The following is a 14,318-nucleotide window of genomic DNA, read 5'->3' as shown; positions in this document are numbered from 1 at the left end:
TATTTTCATTTTGATCGTTTTTTTGTGGAGTATGTATAATTTTTATTAACCCATTATTATCTCATTCTTGTCTGGGCAACGATCTCCTCCCAAAGTTAGTTAAGTCTATCAATAATATCTTTAAATAGAGTTTATTGTATACGATTTTTGTCATTAAAACTGTCTTATTGTAAATTAGCGAACGCCCCACCACATTTAATTATAGGTACGTGTGTCAAAAAGATAGTAGATAATGTACAATTGTATCACACAAGACGGTAACAAATCCAAACAGCCACCTGACATACAGTTCAACCCCTTCACCACTCTCTATCACACATTTAGTATATCATAAACCACCCGGAATTCCTTCTTACTTCGCCTCCCCTAAACAAATCAGTGAAGTACCTATAAAACTTAAATCTCATTCACTATAAACTATCTTTGTGTAATAAACGGTTTATAGATTGGAATATATTATGTGTTATGACGTTATTCATGTCGCTCGCTTTGATATTGTTGTAAAATTAATATGTGTGAATAAGTTTGTTTTATCGATTCGTTTGATGGGCAGCACTAATGTGGTGTTATGGTTTGTTTGGGAGATATTATTCGAATTGAAATGATGAAAAAGAGATTCCTATTTGACGATATCTCAAATCAAATGTAAGATTATCGAAGCAAACACAGTATTATTTTTCTTCCATCTGAAGTAATCTATCTAAAATGTAATTATCTACCGAGAAGCAATTTTCAATCATCAGAAAACTTTACTCAAATTGCGGAAAATTTTTTGAAGTTTCCACGCTTCTTCAAGTCAAGTTTATACTTTTTAAGCGGCATCATTTTGTCTTTAAGTCAACACATTAAATATTTCATAATAATTCTTATATACCAGCTACGGAATAACTTACATTAATACTAGTTGTCTAAAGAATAAGGCAGAGGTGCTAGATTTTTATGCAATCAGATTAAATAAATGTCATATAGACATATCAGCATTTAGCGAATGATAGTTTCTTGTCAACAAAATTATCCATAAAAAAAATTTCATCTGTAAATGTAATAAAAACGTACAATTAGCATTAAACACCAAATAATGTATTTATCAGTAATTTTGTTGTACAATAAAGTTTACACCCTGAATGACATTAAAGCGTGTTCTTTTATTATTATCTTATGCGCACGCGTCGATTCCCATAAACATCATACAAATGACAGGGCTGGCTCAATTTGAAATTTACATTTTTCGACTGAAGATTCTTTATGAAAAAAGTTTGTATGAGACCAATATTTACAAAGAAAAATATTTGGAATGTTTGAAAATATTGCCTTAATATAATCTCGTTCAGTCGCTACTGTAACTTAGAATATTTTTACCAATTGGTGGCTTAAGGTTGAGCAAATATTTATGTGCTGGTTAAACATTAAACATCGGAATTAATAATTCATATTTTATTTATATTTTCATTAGAAGCCAAAGATATCTTCAAAAAAGACAGCCCGAAATTACCCAATAAGTTTGTGACGTCATCACCTAATTCTCTTTTTAAAATTTAAATCGTTAAACCGCGTTTATTGACAGTTAAAATGGTGTAATGAGTTTGAATCCAAAGAGGTTTTAAAGTTGACGTTAATTTTTATTGTTTGACGTTGATGGTTTCAATTGGTTACGGTTGTAAAATAAAGTGTTTATGTAATGAGGGTAGTTTAAATGGCTGAATACTTAAAAATGTATGTATTATATTTGTTAAGTATTATAAATATATCATTACATGAGACCATCTAGCTGAAATCAATGTTCAACAATAACTGACATAAAAATGTTTTAAGTACAAGAATAATAAAATAGTTGAAGTAGTAATACATCTTTTACATAAAATAGTACTTGCATTAATCAAGAAGCACCAGTGCTACAGTAGTTTTGTACAATCATGAGTGCTGTCTACACGAAAGTTAATTTTATAGCATTTTCTCCAAAAGCTACATTTTATAGGAAAACATTTTAGAAAAGCTTAGTTCTAAGATCATGTAAATTTTATTAAGGTTCGTATTTTTATTCATCGAGATAATAATATTTTTATTATAATACGAACGTAACAACGTTATTGTTCTATAACAATCACATTTTTTATTCACAAAGCCTAATAAAAGAGATACCTTTAAAAATATATTTTACAACCGTTTTTACAAACTTTTTTAAAATTCGAATCTAAAAACAAAATGGCGTACAAGATGGCTGCCGGAACAATAACGGAATTATATCGCAGTATAACGTCCTACCGATAAGGGGGGTTCTTAAGAGTTTAATTTTTATAACAAATCTTTTATAACTTGGTTTATGTTAACAGTAAAGTTGTATTGCTAAAGGTACAATAAAATAGGTTACATTCGTAAGGAATAATAATAAATAAAGTGCTTAAAAGATCTGCTGAATGTGGGGGATTTAATTTTGTTTCGGTTGTTTTTGCGAAGTTAAGAGCTTTAACGAAATTACTTATTGGAAACGTATTTCCTTAAAAGTTGTAGTGCTCACTGGTGACAGTTTTTAAGTGTGGGACATTTTTTTTTAAACCGAAGCATTTTCGTTAAATTCAACGTCAGTTTATCAATTGATCATGACCGAATAGATGACATATTTACTCGGGATAATTTGTAAAAACTGAGGTTCGGTTTTTACAAATTCTCAAATCAAAACATTTATCTTTCTTTTTTCCGTCTATTACAACACTAGAATCACTTATAATACATTATTTTTGAATTTAAGAAGTTAGAGTTATAATTACCTATTTCCCGTTTTGAAAATTTTTCAAAGCGTTATCTACACAAATCATAGTCGGCCATAACTTATTCCTATGCAAAATCAAAGCAGTTACGTCAGCAGCCATCTCATTTCTAACTATCAATCATAAACTACGAAATCTAAAAAATATATTTATAGCCCTATATTTTTATATACTCCGATATATTTTATATTTTATACTACACACGTGCCGCGGCGCCGTCTAAATCCATCGTTTTATTTTAACAACTGATATGAAATTCGCGTTTTCCATCTTCCGTTGTAAAAAACGTGAGTCTTTTAATATCGTTTTTATTGCGAAGATTACAATAATGTTTCAATGGGGTTGTGCTGTTTTTATTTTGGTTTGTTAGAGAGTTATATTTTTAAGGACTGTCTTGTATAAGTAAATTATGGCAGCCGTGAGTAATTCTTCTACGCCTTGTCATGACTCTACATGTATATTATTATTTGAGGTAAATGTGCTACTGAATTGATTTAGATCGTAAGTATCAAACCGTTCTAAATATTGACTAAGTATATTGGTTTTTAAAACTGGAACCAACTTTTTCAATCCAATAACAGAAACATATTTGTTATACCAGGCAAGTAATATCACAAAAAAGTATAAGTAACTTCCCAAATAAAATTACAATTTACTTCCTCCAAAACTTCCCACAGGAATATATTATTATGTTGCACCTGTTAATGATAATAATAGTATCAGTACTTCACTCGCAAATATTCTTAATATCATTTTAATCATAGTTGTAGATTCCCACCTTCCGAATGTTCCCGTGTACCTCAAAAGCCCAAGCCTCCCCAATAAAAAGCTTAAAGCCTTCGTACTGTGTAAAATATTTTCATAACAAATGCGTTTCGCGTCGACTTATTATTAACAATAAATCGCACGCGGCGCCGTTTGTCGTATCAACACGTTATATGTGCGTTTTTATGATGTTTTCTCATGTTTAGATATGTGTGATGGAATTACGTAAATGGTGAACTCACCCTTGGTTTTTTAATGCGACTGGCGCATTAGGAATAAACGTACCTTTGGAAAGAGGGACCTTAAAATACGCAGGTGATTATGTGTACAAATTGAAAAAGATCTCATAGAAATCATCCTATCTAATTTTACTACTTAATTTTATTATAGGCGATTGCGAAAACTTGGACTTTCCAAATGACTGTTTCTTTTTCAATCACGCAAAAACTATGGGACGAAATTTGGTGAAATGTAGTAGATAGATAGTTTATAACTTAAGTTAGCACATGATATACTTTTCATCCAGGGAAATCTTTCCGCGCAGATATAGTCGCGGTCTGAAGGCAGTCAGATATATTATCCGTAAAGAAAACCTGGTTCCAAGAATCAAAACAATTTTCACAAAAAACTTCCTCAATATATTTTCCGGTATTATAATTAAACTTTATTATAAAATTTTCATATGTATATTGTATTCAGCCCTTATCTGATGGGACATAAGTAATAAAAGCATGGTGTACACGGGGGAAATCTCAATGGCGATGTCTTTATCTTTATTCCTTTTGCGACTCGAATTATGACGTCTCACTCGGATTTCTGCGATTTTTTTGTCGCTTTAAATTTTCTTTTTGGTTCTTAAGGTGATGCTTTAAGGGGTGTGTTGTATTTCGTGCTGTGAAATCATATTATAATTATTCTTAGTATATCTGTTTCAGCGCCAGCATATAGCACGGTAACCTTTATAAGAGGGAAAAAATGCTTAGTCAGTTAATTCCTACAAATTCATAATCTAAAGAACTGTCGGACAAATGGATTTTAAAGTCGATGATAGTGTAAGCTTACCGAACCTATCAAAACAATAAAACCAAAACAAGTTTTGTTATTTTTCACCTTGTCTTTATAAATATCACAACATTTTTTAAAGTAAACTGTCCCTTTTCCTACTATGTTTGTAATTCCTTAATACGGAAGAAAAATTATAGTACCACGTAAAATCTTCCCCTTAAGCCTCCCTCCGGCCGATTTCATTACGATATCGCTTGAAACTCATGATTTATATTTGTTGGATCATTTCTCTTTTGTGCACAAATACCTCCGATATCCTATTACGTATTGTGATCATATCTGCATATTATTTGCCTACCTGTTTATCATATTGCTATTGTCAAGAGAAAAGTTTGAAATTTGTTTGTTTGTATTTATAAATTTTCATTTTCTTTTACTATAAAAGAACTTTCCTTTTATGAATCTTGTGTTATTTTTATATTAGGGAATAAATAATGGACCATTTAGACCTTGGAACATAGATATTTATCTTTGGATGACTTACACAATATTTCGTTTTTACTGTGGTATTTACGGTATCTATCTTCGATAAGGATTTAAAACTTAGACGTCGATAAACCCTGTCTTAACTACTCATTGCTTCACGCAAAGATAGTTTTATAAATCTTATTTTAGTAATTTAAACTAAACAGTAAATGGATGATATGGATCACTATTTTTGACTCCCATAATCCAATGCGCTATAGTTTCCATTTTTATTCACATTCCCATCTCTCCACCTTTCATTAGAATTGGTCACGCAAAATCATCGCGCTGACATCCATAACTCATTAATAATGAAAACTATTAAACAAGACAATAAGACAACCCTTTTAACACCTGTTGTTCATGGGAATGAACTTGGATCTTTCTTTTGTGAAGTCATAACTATCAAGGATTGTACATAAAAACAATAAAAATTGTAGCGTGAATTTTAAATGAAACATCGCCAACCATATTTTGTACCGAAATCTCCCCAATTAATTCAGCATAAGCGAATATTAAGCGCGTTGAGCGTCACCACTCGACACTCGGTGACACCACTCGGTTTTCTTCATAAATAAAGAAAAAAAGATTAACGTTAAAAAGTCCAAAAAATCTTCCATCCACTTCGAGTTAATGATACGGCACGGTGAGTGGAGAGAAACAAAGGTTTGGATGTCTGTTACACCGTGACGTAACGGGACGCGAACATGATGCGAATGTATTTGTTCGCGGTAGTGGATGATGGGTATTGAGTTACGGTGATATGACGCTTTTCTTACATTTTACTCGGCGTTATACCTTCAAAAAACCATTTAATCCGGACCATAAATATTAAAATTTTGTTAATTATATGTTTTGAATTCGATTGTTTCAATTTTGTGCTATAGCAAACCTACAAACATTATAAAGAAAAAGAACTAAAACAACCAACTTAGAAGGGTAAGGTAGGTCTGCCAGGCAATGTTATCCTTTATTATTATTTTAAGCCTTAATAAAACTCATAATTATGTTAAACTAAATTTTATTACGATCTAACGGGCAAAGTATCAATGAACTAACATCACACATGGTGTTCGCATATTAGCAACAAAATGCATTATTACAACGATCTCCAATCTTCTAATCCATCTAATCAGAATCTGTTCGGTGTAACAACAACCTAAGACTTAAGGTTCGGCGCTTGAGACTTTGCTAGACATGTCTCGATTTTTTTCTACTCTATTTTCGATTCGTTTCCCGAAGGTTTTCGAAAGCGTCTGGCTTCAGCCACTTCAAGGTATGACTTCAAGGCTGGACTGCTTTGTGTAGACCTTTTTGCTTAGTCTGAAGATGAATATTTATGGGCTGCTGTGATTTTTCTCTTTTTCTCGTTTGAGGGTATTAGGGTGTCGCGGTAATGTTTGTAAATTAGTGTGGGAATTTTGTTGAAAATTAATTTTATAGCAAAATTAATTGCAATAGGTAATTACTTTTCATACTGTATGCGTAACGGTACAGGTATTGGTTAAAGCTTATTAAACGAAAATGTTTCTATTGACTATTTTCTAAATACGAAAGAGTGGCTTATAATATTTATTTTCAGTGTTTATTTTGTAGAGTTAAATTAAAACTAGGTCAACTTTACGATCTCAGAAATAACAGTTCACATTAGTAGAACTACTCATTGCCAACTACCTTAATGTAGACTTTAAGAAACTGCGTCATAAGATCCTCAAATACAAGCCTGTATTCATCTAATGCTCGTCTATATTTAGAATATCACTCTCTCCGAGGCATTCATCCTTGTCGACTCCTCACCTAAGCATTCTCAAATAAGTATTAAAAAGAAAATGTCATCGTATTGTGAGCCCCACTTATACACAGAGCAATCATCCGAGACGCCGGTGAAACATAGCTAAAAGATATAAAAGTAAAAGAAAAGAAAGAGGGGACTTTTGAGGGATGTAATGGAGATCGAGGGAGATGAGAGGTCGTTGGATGTGAAGATGCGAATGAGTTTAATGCGTTGCATCGTTTGGAAAATCAAGGAGTACATTATTTGTTGTCATGTACCTATCATTATAAGAAGTGGTGATGGTATCTACAGACAGTGACAATGCATTCATAATGGAAGTAAGATTCATGTCAGTAACTTTAATTTTGTAACTTTTACTTTTAAATTTCATTTTTAATTAATTTTCTGCTACGAAGAGATATATAGATAAGCTGTAAATGTCATAAACATATTTTAGATAAAAAAAACATGTCGATCTTTGAAATGAAAAAACCGTGGAGGAAAGTGTCACCGCCATTGCAATTTACATAATTACGTATGACCAATCCATAACAAAACCACAACACATTACAATAAAACCCACTCTACCAACCAGGAACCATCTCCCTAAATCCTTCATTAATAGAAATTACTTTCACCCGTCTCGCATTACACAAATCATTTCCGAATCCAAATAAGAATTCCCTTTAAAGAAAAAGAGTAATTTACTTATGAATATTAATACGGATGAAGCGAAAAGGCTGAACGACAAAGCTAAGCTCGGAGACCCTTCGATGCTTCAAAATATGAAAATACATTTGACAGATGACGGAACACAAAAGGATGTACTTCTAAGTAATTTTCTGCGTGTTTAATATTTTTGAGAGGGTTTTTGAGAAGGTATTGAAATGTCTTTTGGTACTTGTTTTCTTGGGTTTATTTGTTCGAAATATCTTTTGTATTGTGATTATAATTATGTATAATGGTTATAAAGGGATATCTGTCTCCCAATTGTGTGCTATTTCAGCCTAATTTAGTAATGAATATGTACATTTTCGTTTTTAACCTAATGCATTTGATCGATATAGAAGTCAAGGTACGTAACGGGTCTGTCATGACGTAGTAATTACTTCGTATGGTTTTCTAAAACGTCAGGAATTAGGCATACAAAAATAATGTCTACATACTTATTAAGTTAAACAAGCACAAGATTATTATTAAACAGAGGTTAATAACTGCAAAAAATGTTTAGCGAAACAAGCAGACGCAGAAATATATAAATAACTTGTTTTCTGTTTTCAAAACTAATTGAGAAAAACCAGGAGAAAATATTAATTTTGCTTTGTGAAAGATCCGTTTAAATCAGGACATAATAGTACACTCAACATTATAGAAGGTACATCCACAAGTCTCCCACAGCGCTTCACTTGTCCAAGAATAGCCGCTGTGATACAATTATTTATTTATTTTGTTCTGTCAGAGCGAAGTGAAGTGGCCTAAATTGTGTTGCATTGTGCAATGTGTATAATAATAACACGTGAATTTAGTGTTAGTTTTGCTGTGTTTTCCAGCTATAGACACTGTGTTTTTTCGTCTAGCTACTTATTAGTTAGCTAGAGTTTACGTTTTTAGTAGTTGTTCACAAAATTTCCTTGAAGTTTGTCTATCGAACTGTTAAATGTAGTAGGTACTCTCAGGAACCTATTAGCACGTTAGAGTTATTTGAAAATGCAGCAGCAAATAAGAAGAATTACTTTCCAGTACTTTTAATAGTACCACCTTAGCAATCCCTTTACATCCATAACTACTATTCATAAAAACAATACAAGTTACTGAAGATAAAAATAATTCTAGAACTTATTACCTACGCACGCTACACGGCTCTTGTTTATTCTTGATACTTACTAAAATCTAATTATACGGAGCCTTTGTAAAAGAACTTAGTAATTGTTCTTCACCAATATCGCAAGTTAACACCAATAAAACAAGATTTATTTAACTCTCATTGTAAAGACGTCGTTAACTTTATTGGTGGATGAGTCAGGCTTTCGTTTGGCTAATAAAATGCGCTTCGACTATCATCGGCATTCTTCGGGAAAGTTCGTGTAATTAAATGAGCACTTCGTTATTTTACAATGATAAAAATCTACGTAATTGCTTAACAGTAGAAGTGTTTATAATATGTTGTAACGTGTTAAGTATCAATTTCTAATTCAATTAACCAACATTTTACTTTGAATGTCCCACGAATTTCAGGCTTTGTTTACATTGACATAACTTTCACGAACCCCATTATAAAGTGGTTTTGATATCGTGAAACGAAGTTATTACTTAAGGCCTTAAGGGTGATAGTTTATAGGACTACCGAATAAGTACTGTACGCTATAATAAAATAAATGTAAATGTTCTCAGTTCGAATAGCGCCGAAAGAAAAGCTATAGTGGTCATAAGTTCAGAGCGAATTAAATTCACTCATTAAATATTTTAAGTAGGTACTAATCAAAAAGTGTACAAGAGTAGGTACAACATCTTTTAATAAGCTACATAACATCTCAATACAAACAAAAGGACACAGTGTCACAATCCATAGTTGGAAAACACTCCAATCACGGCAAAACATGGCTCCTTGCCAAGCGATCCCCATTGAATATTATAAAATACGATCTAGTTTATATTTGTTCAACATTCTGTATTGCGAAACACAAGTTTCTAAATACACAATTATGTTGGAACTACTTTAGTTATTATTTATGAGAGAGTAGAGTAAATAGTCGTAAATAAATTTTATAATATTCCAGTCAAAATGTTTATTGAGCAGGTGTCTAAATAAAATGTACCAGATGTGTTATGTACCAGATTTTCCAAGTATTTGCAATAAAATGAACATTGTGCTTGCACAGGGTAATTGAAATGAATGTAAAAGAAGGAAATCATTTCATAAACGTTAGTAATACTAAGCAAAACGTTTACTGAGTTCTGATCGGGTACTAAATTATTTAAGATAAACAAAAATAGCTATAGTAAATACAAATCTATAATTTCAAATAAATTTAATAGTTTTGTCCTAATCGTACTTTTTTTTCAAGACATAATGCATTTGTAATGTGTTTATATCCGCACATTCGTTATTTTCTATCATCTACTAACATGTTATACAACGCCTATCATTTTTGCCATAGCAATCTGTTGCACCGGCACAGTTCATAACTTGTTTAGGCGCTTCATGTATTTTAATTAGAAGATAAAGTCCGTTATCTTTTCGGAAACTGATACCTAATTTTATCTTATAAAATCACAAATTAAATTATATTTTTAACGGGGAATAGTAGAATTTATTATTTGTAAAAATTTAATAGGAACAGATTTACAGTGACTCATTCAAAATAAGTCGCTAATAATCACAAAATTTTGCGATATCAAATCATAACAATACTATTAATTTACGTAATACAATAACACAGTTATCGCGAAACGACAAAATACTACAGTTTCCACACATTTATAAATAGCGTAGACAATACTTCACGTCACACGATGATTCATTTCACAAACAAAGAGTTGAACGAACACGTGCTCACTTTTTACAAACATACATATTTTGTTTATACTTTAATTGCGCAATAGGATTGATATAGCTATGTTTTATTGCTAATTGGAACAGTTTAATTTATAAATTTTGATAAGAACGATTTGTTTTTTTATAAAATTGAATTGATTTTTTAATAATATTGTTGTATCTGAATCGAGGTCATTGATTCTTTTTGTTATGACTAGACGCAAAATGATGTAATTTTTACATTGTAAATATAATGGTTTATCTCAATGCATTTTGTAGGTCAAATAAACTCAAAACAAATTGATATTAAAGAAGAAAACTATCCTGCGAGAATAATGAATATAGGTACTAAAGACTTGAATGAAGAGGTAAGATCTTAGTCATGTTGTCACTACATAGTATAAAACAAAGTCGCCCATTTTGTCTGTAGTCCCTTCGTATGCATAAAACTTTAAAACTACGCAACGGATTTTGATGCGGTTTTCACTAATAGAAACAGTATTTTCTCCGACAGGTTTTTATATATAATTGAAATACATTGAAACTATATTAGCTGAGTTATAGCGATTTATGTCCAAGAAGTCAGAAAAAAAATCTAATTGAAGATTGCATTTGTGCGTGCGCCGCTTATACCGTTGGATACAAGTAAGAACAATGTATAGCAAAAACATTGGTCTTTATTAGTTCTACAAAAAAGTCCGCGATGACATATATCCAGCTTTTTTATTTAAGTCACAAAAACTACTTTTCTGTATTAAAAAAACATTTAATTCGTTGGGTGATGTTTAACTGGTGATATAACCAATAATACATATATCCTTATCAAAATAAGTAAGTTCATCATCACGAGCATTTAATTTAGATTATTTTTGCAGTTTACAGTGTGTTATTTAGACATATAGTTTAGGAGATATCACGATATTAGTATTGCGGCACGGTACGGGCCGGCCGCGGCGGCGGGGGCAGCGTCCCTATAAATAGCGCGTCTTAAAAAGTAAACAAGAAAATAATAGTTAGATGTATATAACAAAAGTAGGTAAGTACATAAAAAAAAACAAAAAATATAAAAAAACGGTACATAACAAAATAAATAATATTAAAAAGTAGGTACTACGACTTTGATCTATACATATAAGACAAAAAAAAATCTGTACATTACTTAAATATTTTTTCCAAAAACTGATAGGGGGGGCGATCAAAGAAGAGTCACAGAAACCAAAAAACATTTTAATATTTTAAACGCGGTTAAGGGAAAGAGAAGTTATTGTGAATTGAAAATTAGTATCCAATATGTGTTGGTGCGTTGACTGTATTTGTCGAAGTAGCGGGATACACGCAAACGAAGTTGCGCGGGTCAGCTAGTTTGAAATAAAAGAGAGCCTAAGTGGTTGTTTGTAGTTAGTTATATAGCACCGAGTTTCGTTTGGTGTTCGTTTGGTGTCGGGTGGGTTTGATTATCTCACGAAAATAATGTATCAAAACTATGATCTACTGAAAAAGGTTCTGGTAGCGGTATATAATATACAATTATGCATCTATTGATTGTTAATTTCTAAGGTTCCCATTATATTTCAAGTCATATATTGCACTAGCTGACCCGCGCAACTTCGCTTGCGTCACAGAAGAGAGAATGCGTCATAATTTCTCCCGTTTTGTAACATTTCTCGTTACTACTCCGCTCCTCTTGGTCGTAGCGTGATGATATATAGCCTATAGCCTTCCTCAAGAAATAGGCTATCTAACACTGAAAGAATTTTTCAAATCGGATTAGTAATTCCTGAGATTAGCGCGTTCAAACAAACAAACAAACAAACTCTTCAGCTTTATTATATTAGTATATATAGATTCATTGTGTGTACAACACACGATTTATATATTTATCAATTTCTAACTTAAATTATGTTCTAGAAAAACGATTAAAATAAGAACTTACCTCGTCTGTGTCCTCATCATCACTACTTCGACTGACGCCATCAGCCATATCCGTCCCTCCCTTATCCCTCCAATGCTTCTCGCTAGTCACCGAAAAAGTAAACGTCCTATCTCGTCGAGGACTTAGGAGTACTCCTGCTGGAGTCCTTGGACTTCCATACCCGAAGATATCGAGGTTCCTGGTCGAGAACAGGTCGTTGGTTCGGTCAGTTCTTGGGCCGAAGACATCGTCTTCCAGGTCTGAGTCGAAGGTTAGTGTTAGAGGGGGGGAAGATGCTGATCTTCGGCAGTGTTGGGGCTGGGGAGCTGGTTGAGCGATGTCTGATTCCGAGTACGGACGTTCTGGAAAGAAAATAATGGTTTATTTTGAGTCTGTAGTTTTATACGTACTGTCAATTTAGGTAATTTATCGCCATTACGGTGATTTGATAGAAAAATATCACGAATCATTTTATAATTTGGATGAATAGATGCGATCCTGGTTTTCTTTGTTTTGAGGTTAAGTAATGAATAAATTGTGAACGTACTTAGGGGTTTTAGAAAAAAAAATACAGTAGTAGAAATAATGTAACCAGCAATAATTCAGTTAAAAATTCCATAAACGGCATATACGGCAACTCTCATTAAACTATTTTATCAAACTAAAAAAGCTTTTAAAGTGAATATCAGTAGTAATAAATCAAAACGTTTATTTCTCGCGCCTACGTCGTTCTCGTTTACGTGGGTGAAGATTTACTTTTAGCAACAGTTATCTGTGTATTAAAATATAACCTATTTTTGAACACAGTCAGACGTAAGTTTCACCACAGTACTTAAAAAGTTAGGCTTTATTTTACGACTATAACGACCCTTGTTATTCATTTAGTCAACAGTTGTTTTTGGATACAGTTAAGACATCGCTTTTTCTTTAAAAAAATAGCTTTGCTCTCCGTTAACACTTACTAAAGATAAACAATGAATTATTGAAAATTATCCCGAGTGAAAAATATAGAGCTTATCTTACAGTTTTTATTCTTTACCGTTAAAGCATTACATTTTACAATTAACATAACCTTGAAAATATAGAATTGGGTATAAACGTTTGTGCCAACTTCCTCAGTAGGATTTCAAAGCTTATACTGTACCATTTAGTAATATCTCTCAGTGTGTAGACATCGTAAACTAGCAACAGCAAATTTTGAGCTCATCTTCCTTTACACAACTACCAAACAAAAATAAAACAGCAGCACTAATCATTGCCATAACTTTATGTTCCCCATCATAAAATTTACTTCAATACCTGCAAAGCTAATACAGAATACACTACCATTCAGCATACAACCACCGGACCTGTTATTTTCACCAAAAACAATTGTGGTCATAAGCCTTCTTTGTTGTTCCGTGTGGTCGGAACAATAGCTACCACACAAATGTACGGTAGCTAATGATTTTGTTGTCCAATAACTTTTTATGTGTGGTCACTGTTGTGTATAGGCATTTACTTCTGTGTATTGTAAAAGAGGCTTTGGTTTGCAAGTGGTTGTCGAATATTAAATGAATTTTCTGTTATATTGGATTTAAATGAGAAAATCTTATGGACTGCAGTTGTTAAAATGAAAGATTACACACTCTTACACAAAACAATAATTAATACAAACAAACATAATTTATAATATTGTCATCCTTTTCAATACAAGGCAATATATTTTCTGAAACTAGCTAGTCTACTGGTGTCAGAGTCTAGTAGAAAAAAAGTTCCCCGTCATGATTATTATATTTCGCCAAAAATCACAAGAAAACCCTCAAAATCTCTGCACCTGCACCATCAAACCAAAGCAGACTTTGACTGACATTTGAAACCTTTATTTACAGACGCTAGACAGAAATAAAAAGCCTTCTGGATTTGTAAAAAAAAACAACAAGAATAAATCAAAACCGATTCCCATTCGCAATATTAATCTCGGATACGACAAAGCGAATCAGAATTTTGCCGAAAGCGTTTCGATCCGGATATTTATGATGATCCCTTTTAATCAAC

General features: G+C 32.2%; 1 protein-coding gene across 1 annotated transcript in view; it reads right to left on the bottom strand.

Moving 5' to 3' along the window:
• LOC142982261 (uncharacterized) overlaps positions 1-14,318 on the bottom strand; it is a 101,834-nt gene that overhangs the window by 10,694 nt on the left and 76,822 nt on the right. The window contains exon 2 of the mRNA XM_076128684.1: positions 12,303-12,643. Coding sequence (XP_075984799.1) covers positions 12,303-12,643 — 341 coding nt within the window. The remainder of the gene's footprint in view (positions 1-12,302; positions 12,644-14,318) is intronic.

The sequence above is a fragment of the Anticarsia gemmatalis genome, chromosome 21 (assembly GCF_050436995.1).
Source record: "Anticarsia gemmatalis isolate Benzon Research Colony breed Stoneville strain chromosome 21, ilAntGemm2 primary, whole genome shotgun sequence".
In the NCBI taxonomy this organism is placed as follows: Eukaryota; Metazoa; Arthropoda; class Insecta; order Lepidoptera; family Erebidae; genus Anticarsia; species Anticarsia gemmatalis.
The sequence above is the reverse complement of the archived record's forward strand: the minus strand, read 5'-3'. Positions and strand labels throughout refer to the sequence as shown.